The following is a 27,157-nucleotide window of genomic DNA, read 5'->3' on the forward strand; positions in this document are numbered from 1 at the left end:
ATTTTTAAATATAGTTATTTTTGTATTTTATATTTTTGATGTATTGCTTCAAGTAAAAAAAAATACACACAGATACGTGTGTATTTCTTCGTTACTTAAACCAATATATCAAAAGCTATAAAATATAAAAATTACATTAAAAATGGCTTCACTTTATCTTCTAAATTTATTTAAATTAATTACTATCTTTATGCAATTCCTTCGCCATTATGATGGATGGATTAGCTATCTGAAATGTTGAACGAATCGAAAATCCATTATACAGTTCTTTTCAGGAAATGTCTAAAAATATTTTCAAGATGTTAATACTTTAAAATAAAAATCATTTTAAACATCCTTCATTTTAATTTTTAGCAATTATAAATTTAAACAAAATACAAATGAAAAATGTAATGAAGCAAAATTAAAATCATTAATGTTTTATCACATGCTATTTCAAACTAAATCCATTATTATTGAATGAATTCAAAAAGAGAAACAAATTATCCTATACTAATTAGTCTAGGTAAGATGAATAATGGTATAAATTAGCCAAATTTATTAATATGTAACATGAATAATGGTATAAAATAGCCCAATTCATTAATCTTCATTTTTGTTGTTGTATTGTTTTACCCACTCACACACCCATTTAATATCTGACTTAATCCATTACCCTATTTTAGTCCCATTACTTCCATGTTCTTCATAGGACACATTTCCCCTCGTTATATTTATTTATCCGAATAATAGGGGTGGTTGATACAGAAATTTCTAACAAAACTCAAAAATAATAATGACCAGTATCCTCACAGTGGCACTCCCGAATGGAAGTGCAAATGGAAACATAATTATGAAGACCATTATATATTAAGAAAGGCATGGAACCTCGTAATGGTAGATCTAAGAATTTGAGAGCTCTGACAATAATTCAAAGTAATACACCCTTTTGTTCATGTTTTAGCCTTCAGCTACTGTCATATTGGCTTCCATCACCTTCTGTCAACCTGACAAGGACTTATATGCTTTGCTGTACAGATAAATAAATAAACTCTCACCCACGGGAAAATGATTTGAATAAACCAAATACTATGAAAACAACACAGGAATTAAATGCCTGTGACAATGTTGGAGTTGCCTCCTCTTCGATGTAAGCTTCTTGTCGAGTCCTTCACCGTGCATAGAAGCTCCCATTCTGATCCTGATTCTGATTATATTACAGTCGTAACAGTAACTTTACAACTTGTGTAACTTGTTCAGTGCATAGCACATCACTTAGCAATGAACATGTAAAGAAAGGCATTGGGCTAAAGCATTTTAGCTCTTGTTCAATAAAGCCCAAGCATTTTCAGCTCAGTGATATGCCCAGGGTCAAGCTCAGGTGGCTCTTCATTCTCATTCTCGTTCCGACTTTCTACGACATACTCCTGCAATGAGAACATTACACAGTAAAATAAAAGTACACATGCTTGTAACTCACAGTCAAAGTGGATATTTACTATTTAGAAATTAAAAACTCGGGTCGAAGAATAACATGGTTTTCTAGTCGTTTTGAAAATTTTACTTCGAAACCCCCCATTGAAATTTTTTATGTTTAATCAGTTGGAAATATATTCCCTTTGCCATCTACCTTAGAGGTTGAAACAAGCAAACAAAATAATTTGAAAGCGTATAAAAAATGTAAATAGCCTGTAGTTGCATACAATGTAAACATCTACAACAAAAAAGTATCAAATGGGAACACAAGAGACACCTTCGTTAACTCTTGCTTGGCAAGAACATGATAATGACGATCACTGATCTTCTGACCGCATATTATGGCAAGAAAGAATCCGTACAGCAAACCCACCAAAAGCACAGCAAACACTGAATCATCAAAGAACCCAAATTTGCATTAGACATAAAACATAGTGCACTCCAGCCAAAATAGTTACGCCCAATTATTTCAAGCAACTAGAATTTATGACAAAAGCAAGAGATAAGATGAAATATTTGCCATTAGTCAATCTCAAAGTTCACTAAAAATAAACTTGTAAATACTCGAGGATCGAGAAACAAAATACATTTTGCATAACATATATCTTTAATACTGTTTAACTCGAAGGAAAAATGTATCATGCACATATAGTATATATTGCAAGAAGACGTATTTGCAGCCAAGATTTACTTCACCTTCACAACCCAGTTTACATGTGGCTGTGATGTGACACCTATGAAATCGAGCTAATGACCACATACTGCGGAAAAGCACCGAAAAGCAGTTGACCAAACCCACTTGTAATCTGTGTATATCTAAAATAATCGCAAGAAGTTCTGATGAAATCTTTTTAGTGTGCTCAAGCGATGAGAAATATTTATGGACATAAAGTTCAAAGAACACTTCAAGTGAAATGGTAGTATATCATTATACGAACACTTTTTTCCTGGGAGTGGCTGAGAAAGGAAATGTTTCCATATGGTAAAATAGCGTAAAGAGGTACAAATTCAAGTGTATATGAAGCTTTTCCACCGCCAATATAACAAATTTCCATGCCTGTGATGAGAAGTGGGATTTCCTTCAAGAATGTCGACATTGAATTGCAAATGACAGCCGGCATATTTTTAGGGCATGTATGTCATGACTACCACAATTTAGAACAAGGAATTAACGTGGATATCGGTGTCAGGCTGAGGATCGTGCAAAACGCTTAAATGATCATTCATTAAAAAATGAAACATATTTATTACATGGAGAATCTGTTCAACTACGTATGGGCTGTCAGTCTGCTTAACCATCCGTTACACTGCACCTAATTACTATTTACCATAATATCGAAGGATTAAGGTGTCTAACATTCCCCACATAATCTGAACAGGCATTTGTGAGCCTAAGCAGCGTTCTGAACTTTTCAATTTTTTCTCTTCCAAGTGTTTTGGTGAAAATGTTTGCAATTTGCTCAGCCATGGAACAATGTCTTAGATGAATAGTTTTGGTCTCTACCAGGTATGAAATCAAATGATACTTGTGCTTGGTTCGATCATGAAATCTGGGGTTCTTAGCCAACTTGACTGCAAAAGTATTATCGACAAGTAAAGGAGTTGAGTTCACTTGTTTCTCCAGCAAGTCTTCAAGTATTTTCCTGAGCCACACAATTTCTTTTATTGCCTCTGCGGCCACCACATATTCTGCCTCTATTGTAGAATCTGTCAGAACTGACTGTTTGCGTGATCTCCAGGAGACAATTGCAGATCCTAGACTCATAAGATATCCTGAAGTTGATACTCCATTTTCCCTTTCCTTGACGAAGTCTGGATCAGAATGTGCCATAAGATTGAAGTCATCCACCTTAGTGTACTTTAGTCCATAATCTTGAGTTCCTTTGAAGTATCTTAGGACTCTTTTTGTAGCAGAGCAATGTCCCTCACATGGTTTCTGCATAAATCTGGAAAGGATGCCCACAACATGAGATATTTGGTCTGGTCGTGGTGTGGTGAGGTAGATGAGACTTCCTATAAGTTGTTTGTAGTATGTACTTCATTGCATCCTCAAATTCATTCCCTATTTCGATGTAAGCTTCAAATTCTGTTCCATTCGAGTGGAGAGAGGGCTGCAATCTGCCATGCCAAATTTGTTCAATAGTCCTCCAACGTAATCCTTTTGGGAAATGAATATGTATTTTAGATTTTGTTTGACTTCAATGCCCAAATAATAATAAAGATGTCCTAAGTCTATCATTTCAAAACCTTTCTTTAGATTGTTCTTCACGGATTCAATATAAGTTTCATTGTTTACAATGATTAACAGATCATCTACACATACTACGAGATACACAACTGTTTTGCCAACATTTTTGGCAAACAAAGTCGCATCATCAAGATTGTAATGTTTGAAATTTAGCTTTAGAAAATGCTCAATTAGTTTTTCATACCATGTTCGTGGTCCCTGTTTTAGACCATACACGGATTTGATGAGCTTGCATACCTCTTCTTGTCCCTTCTCAACAAAACCTTCACACTGAGACATAAAAACATTTTCTTTCAATTCCCCATTCAAGAAAGTTGTCTTTACATCCATTTGATGGATTTTACATCCTTTTTGTGTTGCCAAAGAGAATATTGTCACCCATTTTGTTGTGGGAGCAAAGATTTCCTCATAGTCAACACTTCCTTTTTGTGCAAATCATTTTTCCACGAGCCTTGCTTTGTGCTTATCAAGTGAGTTGTTTGCTTTATACTTGTTTTTGAAGACCCACTTGCAGCCAATTGGTTTGGTTCTGTATGGAGGGTCCACCAACTTCCAAGTTCTATTTTTGATGAGTGCATCATATTCCTTCTGCATGGCTTTTTTCCATTCATCATGAGAAGCAACTTCTTTGAAGGAAGTAGGTTCAAAATCAATAGACAAATTCAATTCACAATTATTCAAAATATTTGTGTCATCCACATCACCTGAATTTGCACCTCCATTGTCATCCCTTGTAGAACTCCCAGTTCCAGTCTTTGCAATCTCATTGGGATGGACACTTTCAAGTGTCTTGATCAACCACTTTGGGTTTTTTGGAGAAAGTCTAGATAGCTCCTTTAAGGGTGTAGCATCATCAATTTTCAACTTCTCAATTCTGCTTATAAAATCATGCAAATTTGATGCGGATTTTGGAACTTCTTCATGAGGAACTTCATGAGGAGGAGTTGTTCTGGTTTTGGGAGGGAGATTCCAATCACTGGCCTAGAATTGGGTTCCCCCTTCAACATTTGGAATCTCATTGTCAAATTCATGATATGTCTTCATCGGAGAAATTCTTTCTAGACAATCAAGTTGTCTCTCAACAGAGTCATCACTTTTGGTGGACTCAAGGAATATGACATCTCTAGAAAGTATGAATTTCTTATTTGCCTCATCGTAAAGACAATAGGCCTTGGTGGTATCCAAGTACCCCAAGAAAATGCATTTACAACTCCTTGCATCAAGTTTCTTTCTCTGTTGTTTTGGAATCAAGGCATAGCAAGTGGAACCAAAAACCCTAAGATGCCTAATGGAGGGGGTGTGGCCATACCACATTTCGTAAGGAGTCTTGTTTTGAATAGCATGCGATGGACATATGTTCTTTACATAAACTGCACACAAAATAACTTCAGCCCAAAACATCAATTTTACATTCTTAAAGAACATCATGGAACGAACCATATTCAACAATGTTCTATTCATCCTCTCAACTACACCATTTTGTTGAGGATTGTATGGAATTGTTGTTTGATGTTGGATCCCATGTTGTCAAAGATAGGATTCAAAATCATTACTAGTATACTCTTTGCCATTATCAGTATGAAGGACACCAATCTTAGTTTGTGCTTCATTTTCAATCCATACATGAAAGTTTTTAAATGCTTCAAATGCTTTAGACTTGTCTTTTAACAAAGATACCCAACACATTCTAGTGTAGTCATCAATAAATGTCATAATATATTTATTTCCATTTGCAGAAGGTACAGGCATAGGACCACACAAATCTGAATGAATCAAACCAAGTTTTCTACATGCTCTAGAATTGGAGTCATGGAATGATTGTTTACTATGTTTTCCAAGAATGTAGGAAGAACATTGTTTTAATTTTCTAGGAATAGTTGGAAGACCAGAAAGGTCATTCTTTTTCATCAAACAGAGACTACCATAATTAATATGTCCAAATCTAGCATGCCATAGACGACTTGAAGACATTGTACCTTTGTTATGTTGAGTGAGATGAGTTGAGTGTTGTGCAAAAGATGTGGATGTCCCCATTAGCTTCAGCAACTTGTCTTCTTCTCTAGGAGACAACTGCATATCCTAGACATAAGGTATCCTGAAGTTGATACTCCATTTTCCTTGTCCTTGACGAAGTCTGGATCAGAATGTGCCATAAGATTGAAGTCGTCCACCTTAGTGTACTTTAGTCCATAATCTTGAGTTCCTTTTAAGTATCTTAGGACTCTTTTTGTAGTGAAGCAATGTCCCTCACATGGTTTCTGCATAACTCTGGAAAGGATGCCCACAACATATGAGATACTTGGTCTGGTCGTGGTGAGGTAGATGAAACTTCCTATAAGTTGTTTGTACTTCGTTGCATCCTCAAATTCATTCCTTCTTTCGATGTAAGCTTCAAATTCTGTTCCATTGGAGTGGAGAGAGGGTTGCAATCTGCCATGCTAAATTTGTTCAATAGTCCTCCAACGTACTTCTTTTGGGAAATGAATATGTATTTTGGATTTTGTTTGACTTCAATGCCCAAGTAATAATGAAGATGTCCTAAGTCTATCATTTCAAAACCTTTCTTCAGATCTTTCTTCACAGATTCAATATAAGTTTCATTGTTTACAATTATTAACAGATCATCTACACATACTACAAAATACACAACTGTTTTGCCAACATTTTTGGCAAACAAAGTTGCATCATCAAGATTGTAATGTTTGAAATTTAGCTTTAGAAAATGCTCAGTTAGTTTTTCATACCATGCTCGTGGTCCCTGTTTTAGACCATACACGATTTGATGAGCTTGCATACCTTTTGTTCTTGTCCCTTCACAACAAAACCTTCAGACTGAGACATAAAAACATTTTCTTTCAAGTCCCCATTCAAGAAAGTTGTCTTCACGTCCATCTGATGGATTTTCCATCCTTTTTGTGATGCCAAAGAGAATATGGTCTGGATGGTCACCCATTTTGTCGTGGGAGCAAAGGTTTCCTCATAGACAACACTTTGTTTTGTGCAAATCCTTTTGCCACGAAACCTGCTTTGTGCTTATCAAGTGAGTTGTCTGCTTTATACTTGTTTTTGAAGACCCACTTGCAGCGAATTGGTTTGGTTCTGTATGGAGGGTCCACCAACTTCCAAGTTCCATTTTTTATGAGTGCATCATATTCCTTTTGCATGGCTTCTTTCCATTCATCATGAGAAACAACTTCTTGGAAGGAAGAAGGTTCAAAATAATAGACAAATCCAATTCACAATTATTCAAAATATTTGTGTCATCCACATCCCCTGAATTTGTGCCTCCATTGTCATCCCTTGTAGAACTCCCAGTTCCAATCTTTGCAATAAACAAATCAACGTGGCAACTAATATAACTTATTAGATTCGGGAGGTTATGGTTTATCTTGCTCAGCAGGTCGACTTGGATCTCACTACACTCCTGCAGGTATTTGGCGTTTAATGGTCGGTCATCTGAAAACCACAGAAACCGTAAACTCAACTATCATTTGGGATCACCCTTGAATGCAGTACAGAATCGATTTTCCTCCTAAAAAAAAGAACTCGCAATGTGCAATAAAAGCATGGCACTTTGTTGAGAAATCAAGGGCAGCTAGATTAGGGTGATTTCTCTTACTTTGATAACTGCTTGTGATGTTCTTTTACTTAACTTGATGTATTTGTAATTAGCTTTTTCGTTCACTTGATTATTAGTGTTCTTATCATCAAACAGCTACCAAACTATGATGATCAATGACAAAAAATATAAGATGCTAGTCAGGGCAAAAACCTCTCCCCTTGAGAGGAAAACTATAATGTTCCAAACTAGAAAAAATAGTGCTATGCAAAGAAAACAATAAAAATAACACCATAAAATTAAATCAGACCATCAGACCACAAAATTGGCAACCAAACTGCGTTGTCTACTCATTTTATTAAATGGGAAGAGGTGTACAACAAGGTGTTGGAATGTGTGCACCTGGGCTTGCTCTAGGCAAGCTAGCAAAAGCCCAAAATGAACAATGGAACACCCTCCTCAAATCTGTTGGTAATCCGGCCCAAGAGCTGCGTTGTTACTGCCTAGAAAGGTGTTGCTACCTGAAATGATCTGCCATTAGAAACTTCCTTGTTGCTCAAAAAAATCTGGGAAATTAATCCCAAGCTCTACACAAGAAACCCAGAATAACTCATGAAGGAATTGGCCAAATGTTGACCTCAGAATTTTGGCCCAAATTCCCCTTAGCTCCTCTAGCTGTTGGCTGAGTTGGGACCCTTGTTTAACCCCTTAGATCTACCCAGAAAATTCTATAAAATTAGGAGTGTGATCCTTGCCCAAAACCTAGAAAAACCCAGAAAGGGTTTCCCTTGCTTTCAACCTTCAAAAATTGACCCTTCACAGCTTGGCCCTCCTCCAATTTCAAATTTTGTTGCTATCACTGATACTGTCAATCTCTGCTCTCCCAACTCCAGCAATCCTCCTAAAATGGCCCTCCAAATGATCTCCCAGCATCCCAGCTCCAAACTCTCTGAATGGTGCTGCCCCAAAGAGTCTCACTCCAATGACTGCGCAGTCATGGAGGAGATGACGCAATCCTGCGTGTGATGAAATGAGAGTTGCTTGTAGGATGGCCCTCGTGTTTGTGCTTCTGTCTCCCCAACTTCTTAGAGTGCCTCACGCTATGACTGCGCAATCCCTGCGTTGTTGTTACTCCCCCTGCTGCTAGTACTCAACTTACAGCTGTTGTAACCTGTCTCCCTACTACTGCTACAAACTGAGATGAAGAAGAACTCCCTTCTCGGCTGGCATTCGAAGTCCACCGAAGCAAGGGTTGAGATCTTCGATCAAAGACACTCGTGTGCTAAACAGCACAGTAACCCGGTTAAGCAGCTCAAGCAACTAAGATTGAGTTCAATATGTCAAAATGATACCAAATGAGGTTGAGCCTCCTCTATTTATAATTCGTAGGCCTCTTTTCCCATGTGGGCAATTTGACTTTCCCTCCTTAGTCATTCGAACTTCCCTCTAAGGTGGTGCGTATTTCCTCATGTGGGTGGGCCCCACGCTATGCCAACAAAACATTTCGGCCCCTTTTTCCTTCCTAAGTCTTTTCCAAAAATCACATGGGTCCCATGGCCTCCAAAATTGTCTAAATTGAAGAACAAATAAACATGTAACAATTTAATTTTAGAAGGGACATTACAAAAACCCACAAGAATTCTTCTCTTCTTATAGAATCTTAAAATGACGAATTCCAAGACCTAAGACCCAAGACAAAGACCCCTCCAAGACCAATTCAACCTCTCCTATTGATGAGTATGTTCTTTACAAAGTCAACCCAAGTCATATTGCTTCAACAATTTAGATTTCGGCCTCTTCTTCAAATTTTCGTCCACTACTTCAGGTCTGTGATTTTCGGCCTCTACTACAGAAGACCTAACTTGGCACGTCTGAGAAAAGATGGTTAAATATGTCTCTTTCTTCCTTCGCTTGGGGAGTTTCTTCTTCCTTTGCAACTTGGCTTGCGAGATGATCCTTTTGACACCTGATTTCAGCCTCCCAATATGACTGGAATTTTTCGGTCTAGCTGCAACAATAATGGTGTCCTAGTTTCGCACGTGTGAGAGATAATGGCCCAAAAACAGTCTTGAAATGCTTCAATTTTTCTCTTTATGTTTCCCTTTCCTTCGTTGGTTATCCTTGTCTTTCTTGTGCTTCAACAAACTTTCTTGGATGCTCTCTTGATGAGGACAATTTTTTCCTTATATAGGCTTTCTTATGATGTTTGAACAGCCCAAATGAGGCGGACTTGTCACAGCTAGGACAACTTGTCTTCTAGCAGGCCGACTTGGTCTTGGAGGAGTACATTTGACTCTTTTGAGTCTTACCACTGACTCTTGAGGGTCAACCTAGGAAGATCAACAAACAATAGGGTAGTTGTGATCCTTACCTCACGGTAAGTAGTATCCTTCCTATTGTCCTGACGATAAGATAGTTGTGATCCTTACCTTCCATGGTAAGTCGTATCCTGCCTATTGTCCTTGGATAGAGGGTGGTAGCTTGAGCTCCCCTATGATGTCAAATTCTTCTTCTTTTAGATTCGAGAGTGTTCAGCAAATGAGCAGAGATGAGCAGAGACGACATTTGACTTGATGATGACAAGACATTTGAGATGGGACATATGATGCAGTCAGAAATTTCTCCCTAGCTAAGAGGAAGTGTTAATTTTACAACTCAGGGACAAATTCCTTCCTTTGGACAACCTTCCTCATCCAAAGAAGACTCTCTTTGCCTTTGGAAGAATTTAATTTGGTCAAGGAAAAATATATTTTTAATGTGAAAACCCACATGTGCATAAAATTTTAGGTCAGCATGAAGGAAAAATTGGATCTCCAAAGAAGTATATAAATACAGGACAAGTCAACCTCATTTGGACATCACACCACACACATCATCTTCTCTTTCCTCTTGTGATTGGTTCATACGGGTCTAAAGCAGGGCAACCAAGTTCACACATGCAAAGGTTCAAGGGCAATTCTGAAATTTTACATTGACTTTCTAATTGGGTGACCGTTGACCAAGTCTGACTTGGAGTTTTCACCTTCTTTAACTTGCAAAAATTCAATCTTTTGAGGTCGAGTTTTTCTCTAGAGAAGCCAATATTTTCTAGGCACTTTTCACTGTTGCTAACTATTGACTTTGACCTCTGAAATATGAAGTTTGACCATAGGAATCTTCTCTCTCCTTTGACCAAGTTTGACCGAGTTGTTTGGGACTATTTTGACTGAGGTTTGACCAACTTGGAGGGTCGAATATTTTGATTGCTGACCGAGCACTTTTGGAAGAGTTTGAACATTGATTTTTGGACTAGTTAGGGCATCTTTGACTACTATTGACTTTGATAGAATTGCATACTTGACTTGTTAACCAGATTTGACTTTGAAGCTCATCTATTGGATATTGGTTTGTAGATCTCTTGGATAGTCAAAGAATTGGCTTTGACTCTTTTGTTGATGAATGGAATCATTGTATCTCTCTGTTGAACATTCTATGACAATCTAATAAGAAGAAGAATTTGAAAGGGTTTTCCCCCTTGTGAGGTTTTTCCCTAGTCTTTGACCAAATCTTATGTCTCTTATTTCTCTTGATTGTCTTCTATTGTACATTGCATTTATTGTTCTATCTACAATCACTATTTATCATTGGGAGATTAAATTTGATTGCTAATTAAAGGAAAGGTTAGGCTAAAGTGATTGTAATAACATAGAACAGTGGAAAATTAACACAAATAATCATAGAGCTACGCCTTTCTGCTACAGGAGAGACCCTCAAGTCACTTGTCCTAGGCCTCAGCCTTAGACTTCTATTCCTTCTTCAATTTGTGGTTAGGGCATCGAAACTCCTCCATGGTATAAACTCGACCAAAACTTTGGCCCTTGATGAATAGACCATAAAACAAACTCGGGTTTGTTCATTAGTTTGAGGCCTTATAACTCTCTTGTGCATAGATTTGAGGCCCTTCAACCCTCCTGTGCACAGATATGAGGCCCTTTGGCCTTCTTATAGGGTTACGGCCATCTCTATGCACATAACAGAATATCGACCAGCCTTTCCTCTTTGTCTAGAAGACAGAAAAACACCTCGGCCTCTTCTTGGATGCTACTCGTCCTCTCCTTAGACATATTAGTTACCAAACTCAGCCTCTTCTTCTCTTCTATGGCTCTTCTCTTGAGACCTAGCTCTGATACCATGTTGATTTTTCTACAATATATACAGTAGAAACTAATCTTCTGATATGATAATACCTACCTAATAATTTTCATGCAATTTATCTTATGTCACTAATATTATTAAGCAATTATACATAGAAGATTTCAATAGCAATGCAATGAAAAACAATAAGATCATAAAGAGGTAGCCATGCACTATACAGACAACAAAATTCTTGCCTCAGAAACCCAAACTTGGGAGAAAACCCAACAACTCTTCTTCTAGGAGAAATTCTTCTTTAGCAAGGTTTACAATAAATTGTGTAGAAATTTGTGCCAAAAACCAAGTCCGAACTTCAGCTACTTCATCTTTTCCCACAAGTATCCTCTATATAAGAGGGATGATTAGTGAGCAATCAAATGAAGTGTCACTATATATATATATATATATATATATATATATATACACACACCAAGTTGAATGGGTACATTTACCCCAAGGGACACACCCTTTCATGGTGGGGTCGAGTTGTCCCTTTTGAGCCTACATAAAGCTCAAAAATAAAATTTATTTTATTTATTTTCCATAATTTTTCTAGGCCGACATAGGAGGCTTGTTGGCATGTGGGAATACCTCTCGATGCTACACAAAAATCAACTAAGGGGAGGAATAGTTCCTAAGTTGACCCTTTCAAAAGATAGTTATATGTAATATGTGTTATGGAATGGGGTGTGCTTCATGAAAGGAGTCATGATCATATACTAGGTTATATCAAACAATTGTCCATAAGTGCCTCTGTAAAGGGAAATCTTTGCTTGCCTAAGGTACCTTCCTCGTGTTGATTGGAGTAGAGAAGTAGGGGTTTTTCTTGCCTAAGTGGTAATGCGAGCAAAGGGACCCACAAGATAGTCACTTAGCAAAATATTAATTTATTTAACTATTTCCTAAAGTTAGACTTAGGTAAAATTGAAAAATCCTAAGTTAACTTATGATTTAATCTCGGCTCTTCATCAAGATCTAATCTCGGTCGTTGAGAGTAAAGGAGGGGTTTAGGTCAAAATTATAAGAGGAGATAGAGAGAATAAGTGGTCAATTCGAAAAGCATAGAGAGTGCGTGATTGTCTCAGCAAAAGAAGTTATGGTTTTTAGCAGTCAACAAGCAAATCAGTGATCAAGAGGCAGGAAGGAAGGGACTGAATAGCCTTAGCCTAGCTTAGAACTAGCATAGCCACAAAGGGAGTTATAGTGTGGTAGGGAAGGTCAAATTGCGCGTCCATATAGTGTGCATTTGTGCACAAAATAACAGATCTGCACAACCCTAGATTAGCACGAGTGTGTAGGCGTTGTCTTGCTTTTGGTTCAGATTAATTATTTAGTGGAGTTTGCTACCGAAGGGGTATTCCCTTGCTGTATAAATTTTTGGAGTTTATCATTTGTTGAGCTAATAGAAAAACACACAGTTTGTAGGTTTTCCCTGGAGTTGGGGTTTCCTGGGTATATCTTGTGTTCTATGAGTTGAATGTTTTTGTCTTCTAATTTATTTCCACTATGTATGTTATGTTAGAAAACTCAGTGTACTTGTAATTTAAGTTTCCAAAATAATTGTTTGTATTTATGGTTTTACACTTAGAAAATTGTGAATCACTTACTCGGTTTTAAGGAAATCTAACATGACATCATAGCATAGCCTTTGATTGAAGACCAAACATGTTTTTTATGTTCAGGAGTAGGGTCTGTGATTCAAAGGGACCAAGTTCACAAAGTCGAATTGGCCGCTACGGCTTTTGGGCAGTGCAAATTGGCAATATGGCGTATCAAGGTCTCATATTTGAGGACAGATTGGAAAGTGCATCCAACTTCTGCTCATAGCATGAGAGAATAGTAGTTGTGCTTGAGGAGCAAGGGGTGTGGGAGTTTGTTGATAGTGTCCCAGTTGCAACCACTAACCCTTAGCAGTTGATTCAGCATAATAAGAAGGATGCCAAGACAAGAAGAAACATCTTGGAGGGTATCAAAGACCACATTATTCCTCACGTGATCGGGAAGAAGACAGCGAAAGCTATGTGGACTGCCATTGTTGACCTCTATTAGGGTTCAACAGAGGCCAAGAAACTTGTGTTGAAGGATAAATTGAGGACTATCAAAATGTCCAAGTATAATTATGTGGTGTCTTACCCCACCAAGTTTACCCAAGTGAGGGAAGAGTTGGCTAGTGTGGGCGAGATAGTTCCAGATGGTGAATCTTTCCCTGTTGGGTTTCACCAAATCATGGCAAGCCTTCACGAATGGGATATGTGTCAGCAAAAAGCTCTAAGACTGGGAGCGATTATGGGTTGACTATGTCCAAGAAGAGATTCGCAGACAAGCTCAATCTGGGTCTCATGTTAAGATCGATGAAGATGAAGATAACTTTTCCCTAGCCAGCAAAGGGGGTGTTGGCACTCACTTCTTTATCAGTCATCAGTTGCTTCAAATGCCAAATAGCAGTGAAGTTTGATGCTAATTTTTTAGCCACTGAAGCTATAAGAGCTTAATCAGACCCTCTCCATTGCCTAGTGCTCGGAAAGAGCTTTCCAACGGTATATGGAAGTCCAAAAATGGACTCCTGGAGCAGAAGTTAGAGCATGTTGAAGTTACCCTTGGGAAAGTTGGAAAACAAAGAGAAAACACCAAAGGAGCAAGGCAAATCGCAATAGGAGGTCTGGGGGCAAATCGCAGTCCCGCAGTCCCGCATACCGCATCCCGCAATATCACTATATCGTAGTCCTGCGATCCCGCATCCCGCAACATTGCAGTCCCGCACACTCCAAAACCTTGCATTATCGTCGATTTGTGATATAGCGGTACATCGCCAGGGAGGCCAAAAAATCGTTTACAAAGGAAAAGCATGAAAAAGCCAAGGTCGGGCCACCCCCTTCTCTCTCCTACACATGGCAGTACGAACGCTGACGTGGCAGATGACACGTGTCACTCAATTCCAGCGTTTTCAGGGGTGAAATGGGGCCATTTTCGGGTGACATGTGTCGCCACTCACAGGGTGACATGTGGCAGTGATGACATCACCCCAGGGTATCGGCGATCAGTGATCGCACGAAGTAACAACGTATTCCTCCACCAATACTCCTCCCCCATTGCAATTGCGATAAGGAGAAAGCCCCCGGATGCGATAAGTTATTGCAGTCTATTTCATAAAGATTTCGCGTCTGGGATATCGGTCAGTGTAGTGTAAGGGGAAAATCAAAGGCGATTCAAGTTATAAAGGAAAAGGCCCCCTAGACAGCAGTTGAGAGCCTTAGCGCCCAAAGGGCTAAGCGCTCAGTCACAGCCCACGGTCAAGTGATATGAATAAACAGAAAGGGGCTGAAAGCATGGGGGCTAAAGGGTAGTCGAAACTCGCCTATTTTCGTATTAGTGCAGTGTTAAAAGCCTGCGCCCGAGAGTCTTCTTTGTTACACTGTAATACGCAACCCTAGGCAGATCAGGGCACTGATTGCGTTCAGCAGGACGTTTAAGGCTGAAATGACAAAGTCAGTCCCAACAGCAGCTTTGACAGTAAATCATGGGGGATGGCGCATTCAAACCAGGTGTGGGCGCATTCATGAGAAAACTATTCTGCAACACGCCTCCAGAGTTGGCGCCAAAAGCATTTAAAGGAGAATAGACAGTAAACAAGCCAAGCAGCATGGGAAGCACACTGTGACAGAGACAAGGCTTGATTTGAAGTTTTCACAGGGACAGCAAAGGACTCCTTCCTCCATTCTTCCTCCTGTTTCTTTTTGACTTTCTGTAGTTTTCTATTTCCAAGAAGGGATTTGATCCCGATTGTAATCTTTAGGTAGTAGAGCCTTACAAGGGCCAAGACAACTAGTCTAGTAGACAGCTGGAGCTCTTGCTCAGAGATATTTTGATTGTAACTCAAGCTCTCCCTGTCTTATTATAAATAGGGGGATGAAATTCATAAGGGGGGTTCCGGAATTTCTCACCCACTGGGTCTGAATTCTGAGATGCCACTTTGGTTCTATTTGTTGTTTCATGGGGGACTTAACTAATGTTGTGCTGAATGTATGGACTGGTTATTTGGACCCTTAAGACTAATGAAACTCCCTGTTGATTCCAAGCATGATAGATGTGCAGCATGTTCCCCTCGGTAATCTCATTTCATTTGTGTTTTTCTTTCCCTGAAATAGTATTAATGAAGCTGTTGGTTTCTTGCTGATTCATGGATTTATCTAGGCTGCTTAATAAGAGAACAATACTTGTGCATATCTCAGATTTATTTGTGTTATTCACTAGCACTCAGTACCTGTAGAAACTACATATTTACTTGTGTATTTGATTAGCCTGCAATACCTATGGTAGCTCAGATTTACTTTGGTTGTTAAGCAGAGAATGATACCCATGTATATTTAGCCTGAACCCTTAATCAACACTCCTCTATTTCTACCATTTCACCTCCTTCCTCTTCCATATTTCTGTTGGGACATTATTACTAAGGATTCTGCTTGTTTACAGCCCTATGCATATATTCCCCTCCTCCTTCTCCTCCTTTCCACCACTACTCCAACTTCAGTTTTAAGCTGTCTCATTGTTGTGTGTCAGCCACCAGGAAAAAACATTTCTCTTTGAAGATCACCCAATATACCCCCTCATTTTGATCCATGTATTGGCTTGAGTCTACCTTAATGAAGGCCTATTGAACCAAGCCCCTCCTATTACCTTTTTACGTGACAATTGGAGTGTTGCAAACCCCTCACATATAACCTTTCATGCACTCCTCTATTTAAGATGTCCTAGGCACTGGTCTACAATCAACCCAGAGGTTGTCTCTAGGAGACTTTCTATCTCCCCTGCAGCACTTGTGCCACAGGGTGCTAGATTTACCTACAACAGGGGGTGAATCAAAGGGCAAAAAAAATAGTGGTGATGGAGAGTCGAGCTCCAAGGGAGAGAAGAAGAACAAGGATCTTAGTAAGATCAAGTGTTTTTCGTGCCACCAGTTTGGGCATTATGCTACTAAATGCCCTAATAGGAAGAAAGGGTAAAAGAAGGACCAAGTAGTAGTGTCTACAGAGATAAATCAGTTTTCTCATTTTGAGGAATTTTCACTCATTGCTTACATGGCATGCTCAATGGATACCAGTTTATGGTATGTAGACAGTGGTGCGTCTAGTCATATGACGAGAAATAAGAAGTATTTCGGCAAACTGTCAGAAAGGGACATGCAGTTCAATATTGAGATGGGAGATGATGAGAAGCACTGGATAGAGGGTAGTGGTACAATCATATTTGATAGGGAGTTTGGAAACACTCTATATCTCAGAGATGACCTTTATGTACCTGGGCCCAAGAAGAACCTCATTTAAGTTGTAGCATTGGAGGATAAGGGGTGTGAGGTGACTTTCAAAAAGGATAGGGGTTTTATAAAACCCTCAAACACCAAGATGGCCAAGTAATTTGGGTTTAGGCAAAAGAGGTTGTACATATTACAGTTTGAGATAGATTACGAGCAGAGGGAGACGTGACTCAATCAGGGAGCTTGGTGAGTTGTGGCATAAGTGCATGGGGCATGTGCACCATCGCATGTTGAATATTCTCAAGGAGATAGCGACAATGTTGCCACAATGTAGCGTGGACTAGCATGACATGTGCAAGGGGTGCACACTTGGCAAGTATGCCAAAACCTCTTCCTAGTAAAAATAACAGGGCCTAGAGTATCCTGGACCTTGTTCATTCAGATGCGTGTGGTCCCTTCTCTACAACATCCCTTAGTTGGTAAAAGTATTGTCACCTTCATAGATGATCACTAGAGGAAGACCTAAATATTTTTTATGAAAAGGGATGAAGTCTTCTCAAGATTTCTGGAGTACAAGGCCTTGGTTGAGAACCAAACTAGCAAGAAAATCAAGGCGCTGAGGTCTGATAATGGTGGGGAGTACACCTCAAACACATTCAAGGAGTTGTGTGCCAAGGAGGGCACTAGGAGCAAGTTGAATACACCATATAATCCTCAATAGAACGGGGTGGTAGAGTGCAAGAACAGGGCCATAGTTCGAGTGGCCAAAGCCTTGTTCCATGACCAAGGATTGCCTAAGTTTCTTTGGGTTGAGGCATGCAATATTTTAGTTTTCTTACTGAATCGAAGCCTACACAGAGTGTTGGGTCAAGTTACACCAGAGGAGGCTTTCACCAAGAAGAAGTCGGATGTATCACATTTTCAGATATTTGGTAGCTTGGTGTACTGCCATGTACCAGAGGAGAAAAGGAATAAGTTGGAGCCCACAACAAGGAAGGGTACCTTTGTGGGTTACAAACTTACAGCAAGACGTCCAAAGCATACAAGGTGTATATACCAACACAGGAAAACAATCATCAAGAGAGAAGTGAAGTTTGAGGAAAGGGCTTTGAAAAAGTCTTTAGAGCATGAGCAGACTATAGTGCAAGAGTAGAAGCAGCAGGCTCCCAAGCAGGAGGCTCACCCATCGCCTCTGAATACAGTTGTACATGTTGATGGGCAAACCGAACAACATGAGGACGAGGGGGGCACGCAGTTAAGAGAGAGAGTGGAGCCCACTCAAGCAATGACTCCCTGCACAAGGAGAAGGAGAGTGAGATGGGCAAAGAAACTGATCCAGGGGGTGCATGAGCAAATTGGTTCTCCTAGTACATCAGTTCGACAAAGCAGACAACTACATTGGTACTCAAGCTTTATGGCACTTATGACGGAGTTGTTGGATGTCGAGCCTTCTAGTTACTAGGAGGCAGAGACTCATCAAGTGTGGAGAGATGCCATGGTGGAGGAGTATGCCTCCATCATGAAGAATGATGTATGGGAGGTGGTGTCAAGGCCAGAGGGAAAATTTGTGGTGGGCTCTCACTGGGTCTACAAGATCAAGCATGGGGCTGATGGGAGCATCGAGAAATATAAGGCAAGATTTTTGGCAAAGGGGTTCTCACATGTAGAAGGGATTGACTATGATAAGACACTTGCCCTAGTGGACAAATATTCGTTTGTCGAGACTATTACAACCATTGCAACTAAGATGGAGTGGAAAATCCACCAAATGGACATTAAAATAGCATTCCTCAATGGGGTTGTTGAGGATCAGATTTATATTGAGCAATCAAAGGGATTTGAGACATGCAACAGGGAGACTCACACTTGCAAACTCAAGAGAACCTTGTATGGGCTCAAACAAGCTCCAATGGCATGGTACGCTTGAATAGATAGTTACCTACAGGGATTGGGCTTCACTAAGAGTGAAACGGACCCCAACCTCTACTACATTATTGTTGGAGGTGAGCCACTTATTTAGGTGTTATATGTGAATGATATGATTTTGACAGGCGTAGATAAGCTCATTCAGGAGTGCAAGAGAAATCTTGCAAGCAAGTTTGAGATGAAGGATATGAGGTTGATGCACTATTTCCTTGGGTTGGAGGTTTGGCAAGGTGATGGGGAAATCTTCTTGAGGCAAGGCAAGTATGCCCTAAAGAAGATTCCACATGCAAGATTGCAAGCCCATGACCATGCCTCTAATCACAAATTGGAGGGAGGTGGATACATCCAGATCAGAGTGAGTAGATCCTTCACTTTACCGACAGTTAATAGGGTCGCTTATGTATTTTGTAAACACGCGGCCAGACATATGTTTTGCAATTAACTCTTTGAGGCAATTTATGGTCAAACTTACAGAGCGCATTGGGTTTTTGTCAAGCACATATTGAGGCATCTCAAGGGGACAATAGAGTATGGATTGTGGTATAGACAGGTTGATGGGGCGAGGCACGAGGACTTCACTGATGGAAATTGGGTAGGGCACTCCACAGACAAGAAGAGCACATCGGGATGCACATTCAGTGTTGGATCAACAATTGTTTCTTGGTTCACCAAGAAGTAGAAATCAGTTGCATTGATCTCAATCGAGGTCGAGTACATGGTTGCAAGCTTGACAAGGTGCAAAGCTATTTGGTTGAGGAAACTTCTCGTGGGCTTGTTTAGATAAGAGTTGGAGCCCATCGTGATCCACTGCGACAACCAGAGTTGTATCAAGCTCTCTGAGAATCCATTGTTTCACGATCGCTCAAAGCACATCAACATATGTTATCATCACATCAAGGATAGTTTAGAGAGACATAGTTACACTCCAATACATACCAACAAAGGAGCAAAGAACAGACATTCTCACCAAGGCTTTGCTAGGGAGAACGTTTGTTTACCTCAATGTGAAGTTGGGTGTAGCGCAGAATGCCTTCCTCTCTACGAGGGAGAGTTGATTGGAGTAGAGAAATAAGGGTTATGATTGCCTAAGTGTTAAGGCTAGAAAAAGGGACCCACAAGACAGCCACTTTGCAGAATATTAATTTATTTAACCATTTCCTAAAGTTAGACTTAGGAAAAATTTAAAAATCCTAAGTTAACTTATGATTTAATCCCAATTGTCAAAAGTGAAGGAGGGACTTAGGTCGAAATTATAAGAGGAGATAGAGCGAGTAAGCGACCAGTTCGAAGAGCACAGAGAATGTGTGATTGACTTAGCAAAAGAAGTTAGTGTTTTCAACAATCAACGAGCAGAGCAACAATCAAGAGGCAGGAAGGAATGGGTCAAATAGCCTTAAGCCTAGCTCAAAAATAGTGTGATCGTACAAGGAGTTACAGTACACAAGGGAAGGTCAACTTGCGCAGCCCTAGATTAGCATGAGTGCGCAAGAGTTGTCTTGCTTTTGGTTCATATTAGCTATTGAGTGGAGTTTGTTATAGAAAGGAAGTATTCCCTTGCTGTATAAATTTCTACAGTTTATCATTTGTTGAGCTAAAAGAAAAACATCGAGTGTACAAATATCCATTTGTCAAGACGGATAAGAACCTTGTAATGGTGGGCAGGCCGCAACATATTTAGCTTCAAACATATTTCATGAGCTCTCAATCCCCCTTGCCAAAACAACTAACTATAAGTTGTGGTTTCCAATGTATTTTCAATTTTCGTGAATTGTCTCATCATTTGTGTGTATTTGAATAGGGGTATCCACAAAGGGATGTAGTCTTTGAATAGGTTCTAGCTGGAACCACCATCAAAACCTTTCTTGTTTACCATTATAACAAGAAACCTGGACAAGTAGTCTTATCCTTGCAATGGAAAAGAAAATTATATTAACCCCATTGATCTATGAATTGAAGAGGCTTGCAATAATACAAGTGAACCTTAGTGCTTCCTCGATCTCCTTTCACATCATGGTCATCCTATTGTAGGAGTTGTTCGAGCCATGAACAAGATTTGAACATATGCCTTGTGTAGGTTTGATGTTTCACCGTTTTGGTTAGCAACCAAGCACAAAGGTAAAACCAATGGTAATGATAAATTTAATCGGTGGTTGTGTCGATTATATGATTTTACCTAATGTATTTAATTTCTCTTAGATTAGAGCAGGATAGGTTGATTAAGGTCTCAGGAGCATTAGATTACGTTAGATGTTCTTTCATTTACCACAATTCATTTTTTGTATAATTTCAAATTTTGCTAGTGGCATTTCATTTCATTGCGATGTTAATTATATGTAATAGATCAGTTATATGTTTATGTTTTAGTTGGAAGCTACTTTCATCTATTGAATTAGTTATGAATTTTTGTCTTAGTTTAGTTACTTTATATTTATTATGAGTGATTGACCTCATATAAATAGAGGATCACTCATTTGTATTCTTTCATCATCACTCTTGGATTTCAGCCTCCTTATAGAGCTCGACTTTGCTTTGTGTAAACTCACTACTTGTGGAGATGTGATCTTTATGGTGCTATTGATATTGGAGATTGATTTTTGTCTTGGAAATTTATTTTTGGGATTAAAAGAAATATATTTCATGGAAGAATTGTAAGTTTTATTGCATATTTTTTTGTTTTTCATGTAATTAATTATTGTTAGGATTTTTCTTGTTATGTGTCTAAATTCATACTATTTATGGAAAATCTACGCTGATTATGGCAAGTTAAATTTATCTTCCTCGAAATCCATAGGGGACCTCCTAGAGAGCTTCACCTATTTAAATTTCTCCACTCACAAAAAAGATAGTTAGGGTTCGTACAAGTGAAAACAAGAGGTTTTCCCCCTTACTCTAGGCATCTATCCATATCTCCTCAATTAGCCCTAAGGACTCCATCATCCAAGTAGCAATAGGCACTAGCATCCTTGGTGTTGGTTAAAAATATTGAAAACATAAATATTTTACTTTCTTTATTTTTCTAAGACTTTCAACGCAAGCCACTAGGGAAAATTCATAGGGCCAAATTTAATTAGGGAAATTTTAGATGAACGTTGGAGATACTAAGACTTGAATTTAACCTTGATGAGCCATTTACCTCAAAATCTATCCTTTTGAATGGTCAATTTTTCCCTAAAAGCATTGACATCATCTAATCTAAGAAATTTGTGCCCTACAAAAACCCTAGCCCTAGCTATGGTTTCAACTTAGGGCTTAATTTGAGTGTTTACCTTAATCATTTTTTGATTACATCTTTGTAAACCCTTTCTTTGATGCATGTATGCCTAGAAATACTTTTGTTGCTATAAATATTGAAGCCCTAGCTCATGTGTCATATCTAGGTTTTGTGTATGATACACATCTCCTTTACAAGAAGAATTGTGTCTTTTTCCATCAAAGAGTTTCTCCACCTAGCCTACATCTTATCAACTTGATCCATCTAAAATAGAATATATTTTAGGTGATCACTAGGAAGCCTCCCTTATGGTGCAATTCTACTAAAGAGAAAGAGGAAGAATGTTAAGGTGACAATGGCAATATCCCTCATTATTGCAACAAGGTCTGGCCTTTGCCTTGTGAGGCCTCTCACAAGGCTTGCTAGATTTTGAGGCAACATGCCTAACATTGAAAATGGTCCACTTTGATACTTTAATGGCTTTTTTCCCTAACGATGTTGATCTCACTTGATCTTGAGAGTATGTTTCAGGTAGTTTATCAAACATACAACAAACATCCCTTGAGGGATGGCTTGACACCTTTCCAACACAATGAAGGGGATGTTTGCCCTATCTTTGAAAGCACATATGACACTGCAACCCCAATGTTGCCCCTCTTGAGATGGACGTTGGGCTTTGAGGAGCCTCCACATGGTTGTATGCCCCTTGCTACACCTCAAGGTGTGAAACACTAAGACAAAAAGCCAAGGTGTTGGCATGATTAATGATGTTCCCGGATGGACCTAGGATGACCCAAGCCAGCCTTGTACTTGTTTGATGGATGTTTCCCTATTCCAAAGCATGGATGATGATAGAGACCAATTGGGAGGGATACCACACCATGTTTTGATGTTAATGCTTGATCTTTTAGGGCTGCCACATCCCCCATGCATGCCTTAGGGAGGTGACTTGAGCCTACTTGATGATGACATCTTAATGGAGGAGATGTTACTTGGAAATGCAGCCATGCACTTTGATGATGTTCCTTGGAGTGAGAAGCAATCCTAGACCCACCTCGTCACTAGCTTGATGGAGATGCCCATTTTTGGAGGATGACGTCATGTTGGAGATCCTTTCCTCCTAGACATGTGGAGGATTTATGACATTTTATCTATGATTTATCATTTGTAAAGCTATCTTTAGGTTGGCTTGTGACCTATTAGCCTAGTGAAAAATGACTTTATTGCCCTCATGTAAATAGAGGGAAGTCATTTTCACTTATCATCACACACACCCATCTCTCTTCTCTTGAGTGACCGCACACTAGTTGTCTTCTCTTTTTCTCTTAGATGCAACGGATGAATGATGGAGCAAATTGTCTTGGGAGAGATATTTTTGCATGGAAAGATTATCTTTGGATTAATGAAGTAATTCTTGATTGGATGGTGTAAGTTTATTGTCATTTTTCTTCCATTTTGCATGTTATTGTTTGAAGTTAGGGTTTCAATTGTTCCATATTAAAAAGTGTAAAATATTTCATGTAATATTATTTCTATATGTTATGCAAAACATGACTTTCAAGAATCCATCAAAGGAAATTATTGCATGCATCCTTTGATCTTAAAACTCCTACTAAAATAATGTTGCTAGGTTACTAATAGAAGCTATTTACTCTTCCACCCTCTTCATCCAAGTCCTTCTATCATTGACCTTGCCCTCTTTGATTCCATTGCCTAATTGAATAGAAGCACTAGTCTAATTGTGGGATCATCTTTTAAAATTTCTATTTTTCCTTTATTTCTTGGTAAGTAAGGTTAGGTTTAGTGTTAATCTTCATTTAATACCAAAATTCAATGATGTGATTAATCCGAAAGACAACCTCTTTACCAATTTTGTTCCTAAATGTTATTTTCCTTTAGATGTAAATTATATTTATTAATATTTGAAAAGCAAAATCTAGCATTTATTACATGTTTTCACCCCAATTTTCAGGCTGACCTAAAGGGTTTATGTTGTTCCTGCACTTTTAACCACTAAAATCTTAAAGTTGACCAATCCCTTGCTTACCTCTTTAATAGCCTTCAATCCTTTGTTGACTTTGTTCCCCACCAAAAGCGGGTGACCCCACAGGAGGAACTTTTCTCCTAGATCTCTCTTAGGTCGGTAGATAGCAGACCCTGACAACCACCAGTGCAACCGATACATTGTGTCATTTAATCTCTGCTCCCTACATTAGTCATATGTCCCCTCGCCCATCTGTCAAGAGTTTATGTTTGAAAGTGGGCAATCCAACCCAAAAGGTATGTTTTTCATTATGCAATCAAGTTCTTATGCTTGTTTTTCCTTGGAAAACTTGGGCATAAATTACGGGGTGACTTGGAAGAAGGGCGGGCTTTGACCGCAGTTTTGTTCCCTCGCCTTGAATGGGGGGTTAATCCTCAATCCTGGTCCTGTGGGATTTTCCCTATTGAACTATGGTTTCAAAAAGGGCACAACTTGGGAAACACCAATTTTGGTTGTGTGGTCTCGTTTTCCCGTTCCACATTTTTCACTCTCCTCCGCACATTACAGGCCCTATTCCATCATTTTCCTTCTCTAGGTCCACGTGACCACTAGGTCCATAAGGCACTGGCACGCCTCCCTCCCCTTGTCCACAAGTCTAGGACGAGCTTAGGAATGTTGCCCTGCATGTTGATGCACCTAAAAGAACGTTAAAAGCATATCATGGCTACAAGCAAGAAACAAAAAAAGAATATTAGAAAATGCAAAAGATGGTCAGGACATTAATATAGCACGTAGACAAAAGCAAGCATGATCTTTGCCCCTTATTATGGCCATCACCCAAGGTCCTAGGGCCCTATGAGTGCCCCCACATCATTGAGGAACCCATGCACCTCCCAACCCCTAGTGGGCAATGAATTGCCCCACCTTAAGGGGTTGATAACTGCTTACATCATACACAACATGCTCTCATTTCCTGGATCTCCGTGCAGTAATACAAAATAAAAATCAAGAAAAGGCAAAAGGAAAATAAAGAAGGGTGTAAAAACAAAGGTTGGGGAAACTCATGTATCCACGATTGCTCCCTCCTACGTCTATGCACCCAATATGTGGATCCCTCATCATTACCACCCTTGAACCCATGGCATTTGGCCTTTAGATCCTCATGTCCCCATCCATTCATCATCATCCACATGGAATCTATCAATTGAAGGGTGTACCAGGGACCTGTCTTTCCCTTTAGGGATTGGGAACACCTAATAGGGTTGTTTATTAGTGACTGCTTCCTAGGGAGGTAAAACTATTGCAAGCTTAAAGCCCCAAATTTGGAAGGGAAACCCACCATGAAGTCTCAATATGCCCTTGATAAACAAGTTTGGTTCACTTAGATGAACTAATGAATCATTTGACCTAATGGTGAGGATGTGCATTGGATCTTATATGTAATTGGCAGGTGGTCTCGTCATAGGTTGGGCAACTAAATTGGGGCCTATGTCCACCAGAGGATCATATTGACACCCCAGGGGAAGTGTTAGAGCCATGGAACTCCTATCATGTGCAAAGCATCATTTCACACCATGTGCAGCCTCAGTACCTTCAGTGGTTTGTTTATTGCCCCCCATTATTCACGAGATGATGCACTTGCACCAATGTGCCCAGCCGAGATACCATATAGAGTGGTAGTTGATCTGAGGCCTAGCGGAGGTTTATGTCACCCTTGAGACATGGGATGGCAAGCACCATCATCAGAGCCCTTATTTCGAGCATCATGCAGGTTCTTTTATCATCAGGAGACCCATGAGATCAGCAAGTGTGCGCCAAACCCACTTTGGGGCCCCACATGATGACTTGCATGGAGAATTAGGGGCCATCCTCTAGTTTGTGATTTATGGAGCTAATAAGCTAAATTCAATTTAGGACTCATATAAATAGAACTTATGTTCATTTGTGAGAGATCATCATCACACTTGGATTTTTTTCTCTTGTAAAGAAGTCGCACTTGTTTCTTTGGCTATTACAGACACTTTGGATGCATTTCGATATATGGAGATGATTTGGATTTCTTCTTTGGAGCTACTTCTTGGATTTTTGGGTGGATATATTGCATGTCATTTTGTAAGTGCTTCATGTTGATGCCATTTTTCTCTTGAATTTGTTTAATGTATGGAATCGTTGCTATAGAATATGCTAAAATTGTGCCCTAATTGTTGACAATTAAATTTGAAAAGCTTTCTAGTAGAGTATTGCATATGTTATCTAATGTATGGCATGTAATGAATGTTCCTAGTGGATGAATATCTTTGAATTCTCCATGAAACTCCGTTACCTCTTGAAGTAGGTAAATGTTTGAAATTGGTCCTTAGGGCATCAATTTTGAGCCTCCTTACGGACATTTTATCTCATCTTAAACATCCTAAGACTCCATATGCCCAAAGGACAAGGCACTAGTCCAAGCACTTGGTGGTCAAATGTCCTCTTTCTCCATAATTTTTCCTCTTAAAATTCGGCCCTTTAGGGCTAGGATGAAAATCTAGTGCTTGCAGCGAAATTTTAGGAACGATATTTTTTGGGATTTGAGAGCCTAAACATCAAGCTTAGGGTCTAGTTTCATCCATAAAATCTCTTTCCCTAGGTGTTGCTCCAAGAGGGAAACCCTAGGCTCTTCTCCCTCAACTTGAGGACTTCCTTGAAGGTTGTATGAGCTTGGTACCAATTGAAGTAAATCATAAGAAGCCTTTTCTCCTGCGCCTTGACCTTGTGAATACCTATTACCATCCTACCAGGACCCCTCCCATTGGTGAAAGTTCGTAAAGAGCAAGGGACCTTGGTTGTGGTGACAGTGAGCCATTCTCCCATTCTTATCACATAGTCTAGCTCTCCATCCTTTAGAATTTCCCTCTTTAGGCCCTACTAGATTGTGTGGTAAAAAATTTAGCGTCGTTGTTGGGGAGGAAGCAGGTCTACCTCCTTGATCAAATATTTGAAGAGGTGATTTCTTCAATGAAAATATAGATCTTCTTTTGGTGACTCCATTGGAAGAACAAAGCCCTTGTTCTTCATTGAACCTCAAAGTCAATGCTTGTAGGGTGAAGCAAGCATCTCTCAAGGCATTTTGGATTCACCTTGGCGACTCCTACATGACTGATAGGTGTAACCTAATATAATGTCTTGTTGAAAAATGGGTAACTAAGTTCGGTCTTCATAAATATGAAATGTACTTTTGATTCTTGTATATTGTAAAATGAAAGAAAAATTATTATTGTTGTTTTGAACATGGGTTTCATGCTCAAGATCTTTTATTTGATAGGTCAAGCACCCATTGAGTGCTTCTAGGGTTTATCCTAGGTCAAGAA

At 39.3% G+C, this 27,157-nt stretch overlaps 1 protein-coding gene across 2 annotated transcripts in view; it reads right to left on the minus strand.

Moving 5' to 3' along the window:
- Positions 1 to 681: 681 nt before the first annotated feature.
- The window catches only part of LOC149168928 (RING/FYVE/PHD zinc finger superfamily protein), a 194,789-nt gene continuing 168,313 nt past the window's right edge, over positions 682 to 27,157 (minus strand). For both annotated transcript variants that reach the window (XM_089428482.1, XM_089428480.1), the window contains 2 exons: positions 1,733 to 1,845; positions 682 to 1,406 (listed from right to left, as the gene is read on the minus strand). In XM_089428482.1, coding sequence (XP_089284608.1) covers positions 1,308 to 1,406; positions 1,733 to 1,845 — 212 coding nt within the window. In that variant the 3' untranslated portion in view covers positions 682 to 1,307. The remainder of the gene's footprint in view (positions 1,407 to 1,732; positions 1,846 to 27,157) is intronic.

The sequence above is a fragment of the Pinus tabuliformis genome, chromosome 4_2 (genome assembly GCF_031772625.1).
Source record: "Pinus tabuliformis cultivar Carrire ecotype Pingquan chromosome 4_2, CPIR1, whole genome shotgun sequence".
Lineage (NCBI taxonomy): Eukaryota > Viridiplantae > Streptophyta > Pinopsida > Pinales > Pinaceae > Pinus > Pinus tabuliformis.